This window comes from Salvelinus fontinalis, chromosome 22 (genome assembly GCF_029448725.1).
Source record: "Salvelinus fontinalis isolate EN_2023a chromosome 22, ASM2944872v1, whole genome shotgun sequence".
Classification (NCBI taxonomy): Eukaryota; Metazoa; Chordata; class Actinopteri; order Salmoniformes; family Salmonidae; genus Salvelinus; species Salvelinus fontinalis.
Window position 1 is genome coordinate 3,205,013 of NC_074686.1, and position 18,368 is coordinate 3,223,380.

The 18,368-nt window shown below is 43.3% G+C and overlaps 1 protein-coding gene across 1 annotated transcript in view; it reads right to left on the reverse strand.

Annotated features, from left to right (window-relative positions):
• The window catches only part of LOC129819552 (oxysterol-binding protein-related protein 10-like), a 121,269-nt gene that overhangs the window by 85,061 nt on the left and 17,840 nt on the right, over window positions 1-18,368 (reverse strand). The window contains exons 2-3 of the mRNA XM_055875903.1: window positions 11,814-11,989; window positions 1,780-1,859 (exon numbers count right to left, since the gene is read on the reverse strand). Of these exons, the coding sequence (XP_055731878.1) occupies window positions 1,780-1,859; window positions 11,814-11,989 (256 nt within the window). The remainder of the gene's footprint in view (window positions 1-1,779; window positions 1,860-11,813; window positions 11,990-18,368) is intronic.

The window sequence follows — 18,368 nt, forward strand, 5'->3', positions numbered from 1 at the left end:
TATATATATTTTTTAATGGAAATATCTCATTTACGTAAGTATTTAGACCCTTCACTCACTACTTTGTTGAAGCTCCTTTGGCAGCGATTACAACTTTGAGTCTTCTTGGGTATGACACAAGATTGGTTGGTTTTTCCCATTCTTCTCTGCAGATCCTCTCAAGCTCTGACAAGTTGATGGGGAGCGTCACTGCACAGCTATTTTCAGGTCTCTCCAGAGATGTTTGATCGGGTTCAAGTCCGGGCTCTGGCTGGGCCACTCAAGAACATTCAGAGACTTGTCCCGAAGCCACTCCTGTGTTGTCTTGGCTGTGTGCTTAGGGTCATTGTCCTGTTGGAAGGAGAACCTTGGCCTCAGTCTGAGTGCTTTGGAGCAGGTTTTCATCAAGGATTTCTGTACTTTGCTCCGTTCATCTTTTCCTTGATCCTGACTGGTCTTCCAATACTTGCCGCTGAAAATCATCCCCACAGCATGATGCTGCCACCACCATGCTTCACTGTAGTCATGGTGCCAGGTTTCCTCCAGACTTAACACGTGGCATTCATGGGCCTCACAGTCCTTTAGGTGCCTTTTGGCAAACTCCAAGCGGGCTGTCAGTGGCTCCCGTCTGGCCACTCTACCATAAAGGCCTGATTGGTGGAGTGGTGCAGGTATGGTTGTCCTTCTGGAAGGTTCTCCCATCTCCACAGAGTAACTTTGGAGCTCTGTCTGAGTGACTAGGGTTCTTGGTCACCTCCCTGACCAAAGCCCTTTTCCCCCCCGATTGCTCAGTTTGGCCCAGTGGCCAGCTCTAGGAAGAATCTTGGTGGTTCCAAACTGTTATCTTGGGGACACAGTTTCTTGGGGACTTTCAATGCTGCACATTTTTTGTTACCCTTCCCTAGATCGTTGCCTCGACACAATCCTGTCTCGGAGCTCCCCGGACAATTCCTTCGATTTCATGGCTTGGTTTTTGCTCTGACATGCACTGTCAGCTGTGGGACCTTATATAGACAGGTGTGTGCGCCTTTCTAAATTATGTCCAATCAATTTAATTTACCACAGGTGGACTACAATCAAGTTGTAGAAATATCTCAAGGATGATCAATGGAAACAGGATGCACCGGAGCTCAATTTTGAGTCTCATAGCAAAAGGTCTGAATATTTATGTGAATAAGTTATTTCAGTTTAATTTTTAATACATTTGCAAATATTTCTAAAAAACAGATTTTGCTGTGTCATGATTGTTGAGTAAAATTGACAAAAAAATAAGGCTTATTCTATTTTAGAATAAGGCTGTAAAGTAACAAAATGTGGGAAAAGGGGTCTGAATACCTTCCGAATGCACTGTATATGAATGCTATCTATTTTCTGCCTGCTGTGTGCATTGACGCTGCAGGAAAGCTAAATAATTCCAAAATCCAACCACCAACAATGCACCCCACAACAACACAGTGGTTTGAAACAAAATATCTCAACCACAAAGCTGCTTTCTCAAACTTCAGCCTCTCCCACCCCTGACCCCTACACTAATACCATAGTTGTCCATTCAAGCCCTTTGTCCAAAGCCATATTAACAGCAATTTAATTTCCTCCAAAGTGCCTGAACCCAAGTAATTATAGAAACCTGAACTGTGCTTACAGAAGAGGGAAATGCCTGCGATGCAATTTGTAAACTCAGTGGTATATTCATCTCTAAGGGGAATAGGCTTCCCTGTCACTGCACGGCTCTTCCTTAGGGACATATGCCAGGAGCTTAGTTGTGACTGCAGTGTGTGTGTGTGTGTGTGTTGTAAACACCTTGGCACTGCTGTCGGAGTGGCGTCTGGCACATGCTTGGAGTTGGTTCATCCAGAACAGCTGCTCTTTGGCGTCGGATGCTACGGAGAAACAAAAGGAGAGAATCAAATGTTCGTTTCCGATAACCATCATCATCCCAATAGGAGAAATAGGACATCATCATTACACGAGTTCATGGTCACGTCAATAGATAGTCATCACAAAATGTATGTCATTATGTATTGCATATCACATTTCAGATTGACATCCAATTTGTGGCTAACACATTATCAACCAACGTGCTGTGTATTCTATTAAAGGGTCAGGGTATGCATCAGTGTCTGTGTGAGGAGCTCTCACAGGCCCAAAGACGGCCTGCTATCCAAACACCAACCATGTAAAAAAGTGACTCACTGGTAGGGCTGTTGCGGTGGCCGTATTACCGCCACACCGGTAGTCATGACCGCAGTAAAATGATGCAATCTGGACACGTGCTGGTAGTACCCAGCTAGCTAATGACCATCAGGTCGCTGACCTCACTGTGAATCACCTCACTGTGATTGATCAATATAAAGAAAGAAGTTCAACAGCAGGTTGAAACTGAGTGGAAAACATGGTTGTTGTCGATGTTGTTTCAAAGCCTAACAACGAAATGGACAGAGCTTTCTAGGTTGATTCATAAAAATTGTCATATGCATATTAGAGCTCATGCACATACAGTTGAAGTCGGAAGTTTACATACACCTTAGCCAAATTTAAACTCATACCAAATTTAAACTCCGTTTTTCACAATTGTCTCTCAAAGCACTTCATGATGACGGAAGTGAGTGCTTTGGGGCGATAGTCATTTAGCTCAGTTACCTTAGCTTTCTTGGGAACAGGAACAATGGCGGCCCTCTTGAAGCATGTGGGAACAATAGACTGGGATAGAGATTGATTGAATATGTCCGTAAACATACCGCCCAGCTGGTCTGTGCGTGCTCTGAGGACGCGGCTAGGTATGCCATCTGGGCCGGCAGCCTTGCGAGGGTTAACACGTTTAAATGTTTTACTCACGTTGGCTGCGGTGAAGGAGAGCCCGCAGGTTTTGGTAGTGGGCCATGTCAGTGGCACTGTATTGTCCTCAAAGCGAGCAAAGAAGTTGTTTAATTTGTCTGGGAGCAAGACTTCGATGTCCGCGACATGGATGGTTTTCTTTTTGTAATCCGTGATTGACTGTAGACCCTGCCACATACGTCTCGTGTCTGAGCCGTTGAATTTCGACTCAACTTTGTCTCTATACTGACGCTTAGCTTGTTTGATTGCCTTGCGGATGAAATAGCTACACTGTTTGTATTCGGTCATGTTTTCGGCCGCCATGCCATGATTAAAAGCAGTGGTTCACGCTTTCAGTTTTGCTGTGATACTACCATAAATCCACAGTTTCTGGTTGGGGAAGGTTTTAATAGTCACCGCGGGTACAACATCACTGATGCACTTGCTAATAAACTCACTCACCGAATCAGCGTATACATCATACATGTTGTTGAGGCTATCCGTAACATGTCCCAGACCACGTGATCGAAGCAATCTTGAAGCGTGGATTCAGATTGGTTGGACCAGCGTTCACCAGACTTGAGCTTGGGCGTTTCCTGTTTTAGTTTCTGTCTATAGACTGGGAGCAACAAAATTGAGTCGTGGTCAGATTTTCGGAAAGGAGGGCGAGGGAGGGGTTTGTATGCGTCGAGGAAGTTAGAGTAGCAATGATCCAGAATGCTGCCAGCCCGGGTTGCACATTCGATATGCTGATAAAAGTTAGGGAGCCTCGTTTTCAGACTAGCTTTGTTAAAATTACCAGCTACAATAAATGCAGCCTCAGGATGTGGTTTCCAGTTTACATAGAGTCCAATGAAGTTCTTTCAGCGCCGTCGAGGTGTCTGCTTGGGGGGGGGGATATACACTGCTGTGATTATAATCAAAGAGAATTCTCTTGGTAGATAATGTCGTCGGCATTTGATTGTAAGGAATTCTAGGTCAGGTGAGCAAAAGGACTTGAGTTCCTGTATGTTATTATGATCACACCACGACTCGTTAATCATAAGGCATACACCCCCGCCCTCCTTCTTACCAGAGAGATGTTTGTTTCTGTCGGCGCGATGCGTGAAGAAACCGTGTGGCAAACCGTGTGGCTGTACTGACTCCGATAACATATCCCGAGTGAGCCATGTTTCTGTGAAACAGAGACTGTTACAATCTCTGATATCTCTCTGGAAGGCAACCCTTGCTCGAATTTCGTCTACCTTGTTGTCAAGAGACTGGACACTGGCGAGTAGTATCCTTGGGAGCGGTGAGCGATGTGCCCGTCTACGGAGCCTGACCAGAAGACTGCTCCGTCTGCCCCTTCTGCGGCGCCGATGTTTTGGATTGCCTACTGGGATCCGATCCATTGTCCTGGGTGTTGGTCCAAACAAAGGATCCGCTTCAGGAAAGTCGTATTCCTGGTCGTAATGTTGGTAAGTTGACGTTGCTCTAATAGTTCTTCCCGGCTGTATGTAATAAGACTTAAGATTTCCTGGGCTAACAGCGTAAGAAATAATACATAAAACAAAATACTGCATAGTTTCCTAAAAATGCGAAGCGAGGCGACACTGTCGGCGCCAACAACTCCCTATGCCTTCATTAACAACACTATTTCACGACGCATCAGTGACATGGCAGGAGATGTTTTGAAACAATTACTGCTTCGCATACAAGCCAGATAATTCCATGTGTTACAGCTGGATGAATCAACAGATGTGGCGGGCCTGGCACAGCTCCTGGTATATGTCCGTTACGTTTATGGGGGGTCAATTAAGGAAGACATCCTCTTCTGCAAACCACTGGAAACCAGGACAGCAGGAGAGAATATTTTTAATGTACTGGACAGCTTTGTGACAAATGGACTTCGGTGGTCAAGATGTGTTGGTATTGATGGTGCAAAAGCCATGAAAGGGAGACATAGTGGAGTGGTAATGCAGTGCAAGCAGTTGCTCCCGACGCCACTTGGGTACACTGCAGCATCCACGAGAGGCTCTTGCTGCCAAGGGAATGCCTGACAGCGTGAAAGACGTTTTGGACACTACAGTGAAAATGGTTAACTTTGTTAAAGCAAGGCCCCTAAACTCTCGTGTATCTTCTGCACTATGCAATGATATGGGTAGCGACCATGTAACGCTTTTACAACATACAGAAGTGCGCTGGTTATCAAGGGGCGAAGTATTTGACACGAGCCCAAAGTTTTTTTTACTGACCATAATTTTCACTTGTCTGACCACTTGCATGATGACGAGTTTCTCACACGACTGGCCTACCTGGGTGATGTTTTTTCTCGCCTGAATGATCTGAATCTAGGATTACAGGGACTCTCGGCAACTATATTCAATGTGCGGAACAAAATTGAGGCTATGATTAAGAGAAGCTCTTCTCTGTCTGCATTAACAAAGACAACACACAGGTCTTTCCATCATTGTATGATATTTTTGTGTGCAAATGAACTCAAACTTACGAACAATGTCAAATGTGATATAGCGAAACACCTGAGTGGGTTGGGTGCGCAATTATGCAGGTACTTTCCCGAAACGGATGACACAAACAACTGGATTCGTTATCCCTTTCATGCCCTGCCAAAATTGTACAAGCGGTTCTTTGAAAATTCAATTTAAATCAGAAACCACTGTCAGATTTCTGGATTGGGCTGTGCTCAGAGTATCCCGCCTTGGCAAATCGCACTGTTAAGACACTGATGCCCTTTGCAACTACGTACCTATGCGAGAGTGGATTCTCGGCCCTCACTAGCATGAAAACTAAATACAGGCACAGACTGTGTGTGGAAAACTATTTAAGACTGAGACTCTATCCAATACAACATTGCAGAGTTATGTGCATCCTTTCAAGCACACCCTTCTCATTAACCTGTGGTGAGTTATTCGCAATAAAAAAAGTTATCCCATTTTGTCCCCAATTTTCGTGGTATCCAATCGCTAGTAATTACTATCTTGTCTCATTGCTACAACTCCCGTACGGGCTCGGGAGAGACGAAGGTCGAAAGTCATGCGTCCTCCGAAGCACAACCCAACCAAGCCGCACTGCTTCTTAACACAGCGCGCCTCCAACCCGGAAGCCAGCCGCACCAATGTGTCGGAGGAAACACCGTGTACCTGGCCCCCTTGGTTAGCGCGCACTGCGCCCGGCCCGCCACAGGAGTCGCTGGAGCGCGATGAGACAAGGATATCCCTACCGGCCAAATCCTCCCTAACCCGGACGACGCTATGCCAATTGTGCGTCGCCCCACGGACCTCCCGGTCGCGGCCGGCTGCGACAGAGCCTGGGCGCGAACCCAGAGACTCTGGTGGCACAGTTAGCACTGCGATGCAGTGCCCTAGACCACTGCGCCACCCGGGAGGCCCGTTATTCGCAATTTTTGATGAACAAATAAGGTTTTATATGTAAGATGGTTAAATAAAGAGCAAAATGATTGATTATTATTATTTGTACCCTGGTCCTATAAGAGCTCTTCGTCACTTCCCACGAGCCGGGTTGTGACAAAAACGCACACTCATTATTATGTTTAATAAATGTATGTGTGTGGCAGGCTTACAATGAAGGCAAAAAACAACATTTGAGAGTGCGCTGACCCTGGTGCTAGAGGAGGTACGCAGCTGGAGGTTGAATGTTTGAAGGGGTGCGGGACTACAAAAATTCTGGGAACCACTGGTCTAGACTATCAAGACCAATTGGGCTGATCATTCGGACTGACTGGTAAAACTTTAGTTCGAGAGTAATTCAGCATCTCAACCTATTCTGTGAGATACAATTTAATATTATGTACCAAAATCTCAAGTCCCCATCCATGGAGAAAATAGTAGTGATTAACTAAAACAATGGGCAGGTTGATCATGAAGGGTGAAGTGCTGAATGTTAAATCTATTCATGCGAGTTAAGCTCGAGAACGAGTTGTTTCCTGGAATGATAATGGCCTCAATTTGAGCAATGTGACATGAGCGTCTGGCAATCACTTAAGGCCTTCGCTGTTTTTCAAGCACCCGAAATGTCGCTCGAGTGAAGAGGCACGAGAAGGACACTAGGACAGATTCAGAGACACATACACACAGACGAATGTCAATGTGAAACTTAAAACAGTACCTTCTCCAGCGAATAGCTCCTCTGCTCTCAAGAGAAGGCTCTGTTCATGCAGGCTATTCCTAATGAACCCCCCCCCCCCATTGATTCCTTCTACACCATAAACATATATTTTCCTTTCAAAACGTCTGTTTAGAGTCTGCGACGCATTTAGATCAGCAATTCTGTGTCTTGATTTACACGGGCTATGCCGGGATCGTACATCATTAGCTATCTGTAACGAACAGAGGTGGATCTGGCAGAGTACCTGTTTTGAATGACGAAAAGGACGCCAAGTCTCTAACATGAGCTATTTGCACACTAATCATTACTTAGCGAAGACCAGGTCGTTCTTGTGCTCATTCTAAAAAGGTAACCTATTTAGTTAAAGAAAGGTCCCTGGTTTGGAGTTGGAAGGCTGGCAGGTCCATTCAGTTTTGGAAAATGAGAACAAGCATCACAACACAGTCCTACCCATTTACAAATGAGCAACTAGTACTACTCAACAACGCTCCACACATCCCTTTTTTGAAATAACAATAGCTCTGCATTTCAATAAGGTCAACATGCGCTTCGATGTAGACTCTCAAGAGGGCACTAATGTCTATCCATTGCCATTCAAGTACTACACCATGACCACGTAATTACACTGCTGCTAATGACAATGACTGAATGGATGTTGTTGGCTGTAATAATACGGTCATGGGAACTCGTAGGGGGATCTGATTAAGGTGAAGAGATAATATGACAGGGCAGCGCTCTGAATATGTACTTCATAACTGATAGTGATGGAAGTTAAGTTAAACATGACTACTATGGGACAGTAGGGATTATTGCAGTTGCTGGGAAGAACATTGTAAAGCCCCGGGCTTATTCTACGCAGTGGCCGCTCGCAAAAAATGTAATGTATGTAGTAGGGCTGCACAATTGATCAAATTCACATCGAAATCGCAATATTGACATGCACAATATCCATATTGCAAGAGATCCATAATCACACCCATTAAAACACCACTATGCCACGTGAGACATCCGTTTTTCCTAGTTTACTCCGTTTGTCATCTCATTCCCTCACCTCTTGTGGCTGCTTCCCAAACACGCCAAGTTCCACCCCCTCTCAATCAAGCAGCGCAGTTCCTCCTCACTGTTAAGATTCACTAGAAGTTGCTCTATTAAGACAAAAGCTGTTCTGTTCGGCCAAATGCAGTAAACAAATTGTTCCAAAAAAGAACGATGCTGCATTCCACTTTGCTTCTTAATATAAATCATTCCATTTCAATGATTGCAACAATTCACCGAAGTGTTTTGATCTAAAGTGAACTGCCAAAATAAAGAAAACACTTGAGTAAATGAGGGATACAAAGTATATTGAAAGAAGGCACTTCCACATAGGTGTGGTTCCTGAGTTAATTAAGCAAGTAATATCCCAACATGCTTACGATCATGTATAAAGATGCCCAGTTGCCCATTATTTTGGCTACCGTGGCTAGATGAGGAGATCTCAGTGACTTTGAAATAGGGGTCTCAAGGGAGCATAGGGGGTTTAAAGTGTGTGTGTGTGTGTGTGTGTGAGTGTGTGTGTGTGTGTGTGTGTGTGTGTGTCAGGCTGCGTTTACACAGGCAGCCCAATTCTGATCTTTTTTTGACTAATTGGTCATTTGACTGATCTGATGCGATTGATCAAAAGACCAATTAATGGAAAGAAGATCAGAACTGGGCTGCCTGTGTAAACGCAGCCTTTGTCAGCAGATCTCAACCTAATTGAACACTTACGGGAGATTCTAGAGAGACGCCTGAGACAAAGTTTTCAACCACCATCAACAAAAAATCTAATTATTGAATTTCTCATGGACGTTGCAGACACTTGTGGAATCTATGCTAAGGCGCATTTAAGCTGTTCTGGCTCGTGGTGGCCCAAAGCCCTATTAAAAAGGCACACGTCACACCGAATGTGGATCTAGCGTTCGTCTACCGATCGTTCAGCACACTGTGTTTTAGGGACCACCCGCTGTAGATGTCTGACTGCCGCCATTTTCGCTTGATTTTACAAGTAAAATTGGCGCGCACTAGGTTCGCAAATTACGGCTGGCACTCGGTTCAGAGGTGCTAAGTATTCTCGGCTGCCACGTTGTATAAATGATTGGAGACAGGCGCAGCAATACGAAATAGGTGGTTTTAATACTCCACCAAAAAATACAACATACCATGAAAGGCACGGGGACAAAGCTCAAAACAAACACAGGGATGCAACGCAAAACAAAAGAGCGAGGTTAAACCTATAATAATTACACGGGACGAGACCCGTAATAACGAGTACACAATACACGGAGAACGAAAGCCGAAACAACAAAGCACAGGTACTCACAAGACCAGAGGAAGGAAAAGTATGTGGATATATTGAAGCAACATCTCAAGACATCAGCCAGGAAGTCGCGAATGGGTCTTCCAAAATTGTGGCAAAATGGCTTTTAAGGACAACAAAGTCAAGGTATTGGAGTGGCCATCACAAAGCCCTGACCTCAATCCCATAGAAAATTTGTGGGCAGAACTGAAAAAGCGTGTGCGAGCAAGGAAGGCCTACAAACCTGACTCAGTTACACCAGCTCTGTCAGGAGGAATGGGCCAAATTTCACCCAACTTATTGTGGGAAGCTTGTGGAAGGCTACCCGAAACATTTGACCCAAGTTAAACAATTTAAAGGCAATGCTACCAAATACTAATTGAGTGTATGTAAACTTCTGACCCACTGGGAATGTGATGAAAGAAATAAAAGCTGAAATAAATTATTCTCCCTACTATTTTTCTGACATTTCACATTCTTAAAATAAAGTGGTGATCCTAACTGACCTATGACAGGGAATTTGTACTAGGATTAAATGTCAGGAATTGTGAAAAACTGAGTTTAAATGTATTTGACTAAGGTGTATGTAAACTTCCGACTTCAACTGTAGATGTAACATGGATACTTATTATAGATGAGATTGAATTTGTTCTAGGCAATATTCAATGTTTTTTCATGTTCCATTGACCTTTTCAAATATTTGATCTTTGTCTGATTCTGCAGTGGGATTGAATCTACAGGTTTTATTTTGTTGCCATTATCACCAAAGACTCTACAAAGCATTATGCTACTTCACAAGAATGTATGATATGCAGTCAGGCATCTCAATTAGCCCCCTTGAAAAGCAGTGAGAATGACTTGACCCTTATAAACACCCTCATTGTCTTATTGATTGCATCATGTGATCAACAGATTTAATTTGACATTTGATCATTCAAACATGATTCAATTCATGCAACCACCCCCCCCACCCCACCCCACCCCCCTTTTTATGTCATACTCTCTGGAGCAATGAGCATGGCTCTGGGCTAAGCTCGAAACAGAATGCTCCCTCTCTTAGACTAAAACGAATTACCCTATGCTCCCTTGGTTGGATAACAGATGAATACAGAGCCTGTGCTTTGGCGCCTGTATCAGATCTCACATAATTCCACCTGGCTTCCTTACAACATTCTTAAATTCAACTTCAATGTTCGACCAAGGACACCTGGAGGGAGATTATTGGCTTGGAGCAATATGAACCTTCTCAGTGACTTGGCACTTGACAATTTGGGAAAGGGAATTCAAGTGCATCCACATCATGGAAAGAAAGGACACATTCACATCTGGGCTGTACAAATCACCCGTAAGGCGATACTAAAAGAGGGGTCTGTTGTTGCAGACTCGCCGAAGGTCGTTGAATAGGAAACTTGTTCCTGGTTGAACCTTGACCTTCTCCCTTCCCCATAGAGGCCCAGGGTTTCCGTGACAACCTGTGTGTGATTTAAGCTGCACCTACTAATCTTAGTCAACTCATGAAAAGCTGCTACACTCAAGGGGGGTGGGTATTGTTCCCCGTCATTTGGTTTAACTCTGGCAAACTGAAGTTTGAAATAAAATGCCCCCATCCCAATGAAAAGAATGATTTGTAAGCCACTAAGTATCGTGTTTAGACCTTCCAAGCAATAGAACATGCACCCAACTAGCTTCTTTGATAAGGATTGTCATTTAACCTTCTTTCATTTAAGCGGTATCTAATTCCTTATCTGCATTGTAGACAGTGGATCCCTGTACTCCTGCATTGATTTACTACAATGACTTATTCTCTGTGGGACTATCACTTGCTCTGAGCTCAACAGATGGATCACTACATCATCCACAGATCTAGGGCAAGTTATTCTGATAGCTCCCTTGGGGAATGTATGGGGACATTCCAGAGACTAAAGCAGAGCGACAGGTAGACTCTCGCTGAATCAGTGGATACAAGCATCGGACTAGAGCCGGGACGATGCCAGAACCGCGATACTCGTTAGTATCGTGGCAAGGGAAAAAAAACACAAAGCGGTTTTAACTTCTTCAGGAAAACAGCCCTAAGGTTGGAAACAAACATTATTTTGTCATCTAGAGTCATTTTGGGGTTTTTTCAAGCTATAGCACACAATATTTTATATACAGCAGGTTTTTAAAAGACCAAAGAACTTGGTCTGCTTCGTGTTTTCATTTTTGACATGGAAAAAAAACATTGCGGTACTGGTATCGTCCCAGTCCTACTTCTGACAAACTACGAAATGAAAGTTGGTAATGCAACTCATGAAATGTTTATGAAGCTAAGTTACAACGTTATAGGTTCAATTTCATTATGTGCTTCTCCCAAACAAAGGGATGTTTTTCGGGCAGTTGCACAATTTAAGCTGCTCAAGTGGTATCACTCGATGATGTAACTGCAAAACACCCATAAAGCAATGCAATCATCCCAATGTCCCCATGCAATCTCCTTTGTATGCCCAATCTCTGACTAGGCAGCATGTAAAATAAATAGTTAATATTACAACAGTTGAATTTGTGGAAGCTGAATGATTGGCAATAAGTGTCTGCGTACCTCTGAGCTTGTAAAGCTCGCCATTGAATGAGTTGACGATAAACATGTGTGGTGCCTCATCACTCTGGACAACCGATGCACCGATCAGAGGCAGGGAGCCCCTGGGCTTCTGGCTCTTGCCCTGTTCATGTACAAAGTACTGCAGTTGTCCCAGCTCTGGATCCAACACAAAGTACCTGCAGGAGAGGGTTAGAGAAAAGGGAGGCATAGTGAAAGAGAAAAGAGAAGGGAAAGAGGGGAACAGATTTTTTTTTAAGGTATTGTTTTCCCACACAAAATCTCTCCTTCTCACAATAGTTTCTCTTCCCCACCCGCCATTTTCATTAAGAACCATTGCCTGCTTGAATTATGCAGAAACGGGCAGCGTTTAGGTCATGTAATTGATAATGTTGGAAAGGGGAGAAATTGTGCTTTACAATGGTATTGACATTACAGTTGATCTGGAAGTATTACGTTTTTGGGGCGCTAAAATAAGGGTAATTGTACGGACCAAGGCGATGTACGAGTTTACGTTACAGTGACCTGAAGAACATCGATCCTTCAGCTAAAACAGCAAAACAAAAGCAGGGAGCATATTAATGTCCACATCAGATTCAACCTTCTGGGAAAAAGCTGCATCGATCATGGCGAAGGCCTGTGTATTCAAACTGTGCAACACTATGAGAAACTAAGAAAAAAAACAAGCATTTTTCTGGACTATTTGTATGTCAGGAGAAAAATGTGAATGTGATGAAATTCGTTTTATATTCAAAATTGGGCTGGCTAGGCTGCCTATACGTTTTTCAACCCAAAATGATTCACTGGAAATAATCAATACAACATTAATTATATGAAGAGTGCCTTGGTCCTCCTTTCTTTTTGACAACATAGTGATGACAGATGAGTTCATTTTTAATAAAGCCTACAGTTGAATAGGCGTGCACGATGCAAACATGCATAAAGCAAGCTCAGCACTGTGAGTTATATTGTCTATCAGTTGTTGTCTATGTGTCTGGGTAGAGGAAATCCCCCTCCTAATCTAGTCTAAATATAATTAATATGAATAAATATAAGGTTGCTGCAGTTTGACAGGGTTTTCATCCCCCCCAGAGCCAGGAGGTTTTTTTTTTTAACCATGTGACCTGATTAGGAAAAACTGTTCCCATCATAGCCCTTATAAAACCTTTTTACAACTGATTAATCACTTAGGGTCCAGAGTTTTCCTGGTTAGGTTAATAGATAAGGGAAAACTCTGGGCCCCAGGGGGTAGAAATTGCCCCACCACTCTGAGACCTAATGGTGCCACCAGTCTGCTTGCGGTTGTCAGTTATCGTCAGGTATGTGGATGATCAGGGCTTTATTCAGGAACGTTTCTTTGACTACTTTGATGTGTCAAGTGGGCGAGATGCGCAGTCTCTGACTGTGAATTTTGAGACTTCAGAGTTTAAGTTCATAGAGGAACTGGTTGTTCAAACCTACAATGGCGCAGCTGTAATGGGATGTATCTGCTATTTGTATTTACAGCTAAGTGCCCTGATTAAGAGATGATGACCACTCCACTACCGTTGTCAACTCTCTCCTGACAGGAACCGAAGCCACGTCTCATGTGCCCGCTCATCCACTGGCACATTGAATGTTTCCTCTCCAAGCACTGTGTGTACCCCTATCAATTTTCTCTCATCACTATATGTAGAGTCAATCACATACACATGAATACACATCCATGATTCTACTCCTCACTCGGACTAAATCATTCTTAGCTCTTTTGTCTGTGTTGTGTTATTGTTTATCATCTACCCAGTCAAATCCTGTCCAGCACTGAAGTCAAGCCTCTGAACACTTCAACTCATGCCTCATACCCTCATTCAAATCACTGCTGTGATCCCTTCCCAACACAGTGTAAGTAACCCTCTCATTTCCATTTCCCATAACATTGTATTAAATAAATGTCTTCATAAAATGCTTTTGGTTAAAATAGTCTGATGATTTCTGAAACACACTGTCGTTCCATGCATTTCCACCACTCAAATTCCTCTCGAGTTTCAGGCAAAAAGAGATATTTCACAGGGGCTCTTCATTATAGACGTTTCAGCCACATTACTGAGCCATACTACTGAGCGCATTAAGAAGTGACAACACCTACCCACTAGCTATCCCAAATTACCCAAGAAGGCATTAGAGTGTATAGGTACCTTGAGTGGAGAGGCTGGAGCTCACAGCTTGCCGAGTGAAAATTAAAATGGAATCAGACAGGTTTGTTACCTTTGATTATTGAATGGCCCCAAGCTTATGCCTAATTTAATTTCAGTTAGAGCCTGCAACATGACATACACAGAGCAAGTAAAGGACACACCCACTCCAGTCCTGGCTATGGGACAGTACCAGTTTGTCACCTATTAGGCTGACTTGTCACAACAAAGCATTCATGACATAGACAGTGTGTTACCCTGTTTGGTTGGCCTTTCATTGTATGGCCATCTAGACCGTGAAGTGTAATTACCTGGAGATTCCCTTACTGCCGATCAATCGTCTCTTTCCAAAGTGCGATTAGAGAAGCACCTCTATTGACCAGGCTTTGGAACAAGCCGAGCGAGCACTTACAGGTCAACACCCACAGACACAAATCTCCACACTGCTATAACCAGAACAGAAAGCATCATCATGGACCGTTTTCACGTTGACGATAGACACTGGAGAGATTCTCGAGAGACATTACCATTGTCTAAACTTGCAAAATTTTTACTTTGCAAGTTACTCACCCGACAATTCCCCCCTTGAGCAGGGAAGTGTAAACTGAATGTTCTTGTTGAGCTCAAAACTCCTACAGTATAAATGTATAGACATTTTCCTTATACTTGAGGCTTGCTTTATTCAGTTTTAACTGAAATTGCAGCCTGTTACATTCTGAAATTGTCGCAGTAGCTGCTGGCTGTAATGAGCCACATAAAACTATTGAAGCCCGTTCCCGGGCACAGTTTTTTAAAATGTTGATACGACAGTATTTAAAAAACAACAAGATATGTAAATCCATTTTTAGATAGTAGATCATCAGGTTTTTTCATTTGTAACGTGTGGTGATTTCAGAGGTGGCACCACAGGTCCCAGAGTGGTGGTGGTGGGGGGGAATTGTTTTCCTGGGGCCCAGAGTTTTTCCTGATCCGGTAGGCTAACCTGACCGGGTAAACTTCAGACCCTAGTTGTAGGGGATGACATAGTAATAAATCAACTGTAAAAAAAATGGACTACGATGGGACCAGCATTTTTCTAAATCAGGTCATAAATAAACTTTTGGCCCTAGGGAGGACGAAAACAAAGTCCTGTCAAACAAATGAGGCGAATCAGTCTAAACAGCAGTACTTTGTCCATCTTAATGCTGTCGTGTCTATTTTTATCAAACCAACTCAAAAGTGCTGGGGCAAATGTCAACTCGCCACACATTTACCGGCAGCCCTGCTGTGCTGATTTCTACAATGTGGATTGATAGAAATTGCCACACAATGCTACAAATGAAGAAACATAACCTATGCATGATATACAGTGGATTCGGAAAATAGACCCTTTGACTTTTCACATTTTGTTGTGTTACAGCCTTGTTCTAAATGTATTAAATAGTTTTTTTACCCCTCAAATCTACACACACACACAACCCCATAATGACAAAGCAAAAACAGATTTTTAAATAACCTAAAATATCACATTTACATAAGTATTCAGACCCTTTAGTACTTTGTTGAAGGACCTTTGGCAGCGATTACAGCCTTGAGTGTTCTTGGGTGTAACACTACAAGCTTGGCACACCTGTATTTGGGGAGTTTCTCCCATTCTTCTTTGCAGATCCTCTCAAGTTCTGTCAGGTTGGATGGAAGAGTCACTGCACAGCTATTTTCAGGTCTCTCCAGAGATGTCTGATCAGGTTCAAGTCCAGGCTCTGGCTGGGCCACTCAAGGACATTCAGAGACTTGTTCCGAAGCCACTCCTGCTTCGGCTGTGTGCTTAGGGTCGTTGTCCTGTTGGAAGATGAAACGTCACCAGTCTGAGGTCCTGAGCGCTCTGGAGCAGATTTTCGGCAAGGATCTCAGTACTATGCTCGATTCATCTTTCCCTCGATCCTGACTAGTCTCCCAATCCCTGCTGCTGAAAAACGTCCTCACAGCATGATGCTGCCACCACCATGCTTCCCCGTAGGGATGGTGCCAGGTTTCCTCCAGATGTGACGCTTGGCCAAATAGTTCAATCTTGGTTTCATCAGACCAGAGAATCTTGTTTCTCATGGTCTGAGAGTCTTTAGGTGCCTTTTGGCAAACTCCAAGAGGACGGTCATGTGCCTTTTACTGAGGAGTGGCTTCCGTCTGGCCACTCTACCATAAAGGCCTGATTGGTTGCGTGCTGCAGAGATGGTTGTCCTTCTGGAACGTTCTCCCATTTCCACAGAGGAACTCTAGAGCTCTGTCAGAGTGACCATTAAGGCCCTTCTCATTTGATTGCTCAGTTTGGCCGGCCGACCAGTTCTAGGAAGAGTCTTGGTGGTTCCAAACGTATTCCATTTAACAATGATGGAGGCCACGGTGTTCTTGGGGACCTTCAATGCTGCAAAAAACATTTTGGTACCCTTCCCCAGATCTGTGCCTCGACACAATCCTGTCGTCCCGACGCTCTACGGAGAATTCCTTCAACCTCATGGCTTGGTTTTTGCTCTGACATGCACTGTCAACTGTGGGACCTTATATAGAGAGGTGTGTGCCTTTCCAAATCATGTCCAATCAATTGAATTCACCACAGCTAGACTCCAAGTTGTAGAAACATCAAGGATGATCAATGGAAACAGGATGCATCTGAGCTCAATTTCGAGTCTCATAGCAAAGGGTCTGAATACTTATGTAAAGAAGGTAGTTCTGTTTATTGTTAATAAATTGGCCAACATTTCTAAAAACCTGTTTTCGCTTTGTCATTATGGGGTATTGTGTGTAGATTGACGAGGAAAAACTTTAATTTAAATACATTTTAGAATAAGGCTGTAACGTAACAAAACGTGGAAAAAGTCAACGGTTCGGAATACTTTTTATTCTTGGGTGGCGGGAATGGGCTTCCATATCAAACAGCTCATTTTAACTTCCCGGTGAATTATACCCACATTTTCAATCACAATTTTCCTATACCACATGTAGCCTAATGATTTGCATGATATTTCTACAAATGAAACATGGTTTGTTGTAAGGTAGGCCTACTGTACTTCTATATTTGTGTTGGAGGGGTAATTGTTCATTTTTGATAGGCTAACCTTACTTGAAGAAGACATGCTGTTAGCTTTGTCTAGCAGTAATTTAGCTAGCAGATTAACTGGCTAATGTCATGCTCCATTAGCCGTTACAGGATAGGTACTGTTTGGCATAGCCAACAGATCCGACCCGCTTGCTTACAGCTGCACTAGGTCTAACAGTTGGGATAATTGGACAATTGAGTACTACGCATTTCTCAACTCCTGGATTGAGGTATGTTTTCCAAGCCTCATCTCGCACAGGCTCTGTGGGGTCTTAATCTACATAGGAATGCTGTCCAACCCTATTGCAGCTGTAAGCAAGAGGGTCAGATCTGCTGGCTATGTTTGGCGTAGGACAGAGAATTTGGCCAACATTAACTTGCCGATACTATATTCGTTCTTGATTTCAGGTCAAACATGTATGTTCTAAAATGTCTCTGTCCAGTTGGTTTGTTTGAATAAAAAATGTTTAAAAAACTCTTATTAAAATAAATACATTTTTGCTCAAATGAAGCAATCCAACAATGTGTTCACCGCCATCTTGTCCATTTTTTAAATTGATCGAGACAGGTGGGTCCACCCCAAAGTGCCACAAGATTTTAAACATCTTATTGGTAAGCTATTTGCCATTCGCATTTCCCTAACTGCACGCTTAAAATCAAACACTTAACACACAGCTCATTTTTTTTAAGTTAATGATCCTCTGTGGCCAAATCATGCTCTCTGGTGTAGTATTTTGAATGATTTAATGTATTTCTGTATAGGCACGAGTAATTAGCGCTCTCATTTTGGCAAATGTAATTCATTTGACTGGATTCCAAGCTAGCATCATCTGGCCTTGGAGCTTGTTGCTTTGTTCCAGAGGCTCATTTAGCATACCAGCCTATTTTAATCTATTCATACGTTGTTTCATTAGGGCAATTTGTATCTTGCAGCAGAAGATGTATCCGCGATAATGGTCATATTTCACCGGTCCCTTTGCATTAACACTCAAGACCGCTTTAACTAAATCTCTGGTGTTCAATTACATTTCGTGTGCCCATTGCATGCAGCTTCCCAAAAAGGGAATGTTGTTCTGACTTAAGCTGGTGATAAAATTGTCAACTTTACGACACCTTAACAGTCCACAAATATGCATTACCTTAACTTGAACGTATGCAGTGCATCGGGTTAGCCGGGTTCTTCACATTAGCCAGTATCCCATTAATCCTCAGGATTTCCATAAAGTGTCGTGCCATCTGGAAATTGATCCCACACCCACGATCTCCCGCTCCATCACAAGAGAATGTGATTCATGTATGCAACGGGGATCTTTGTGC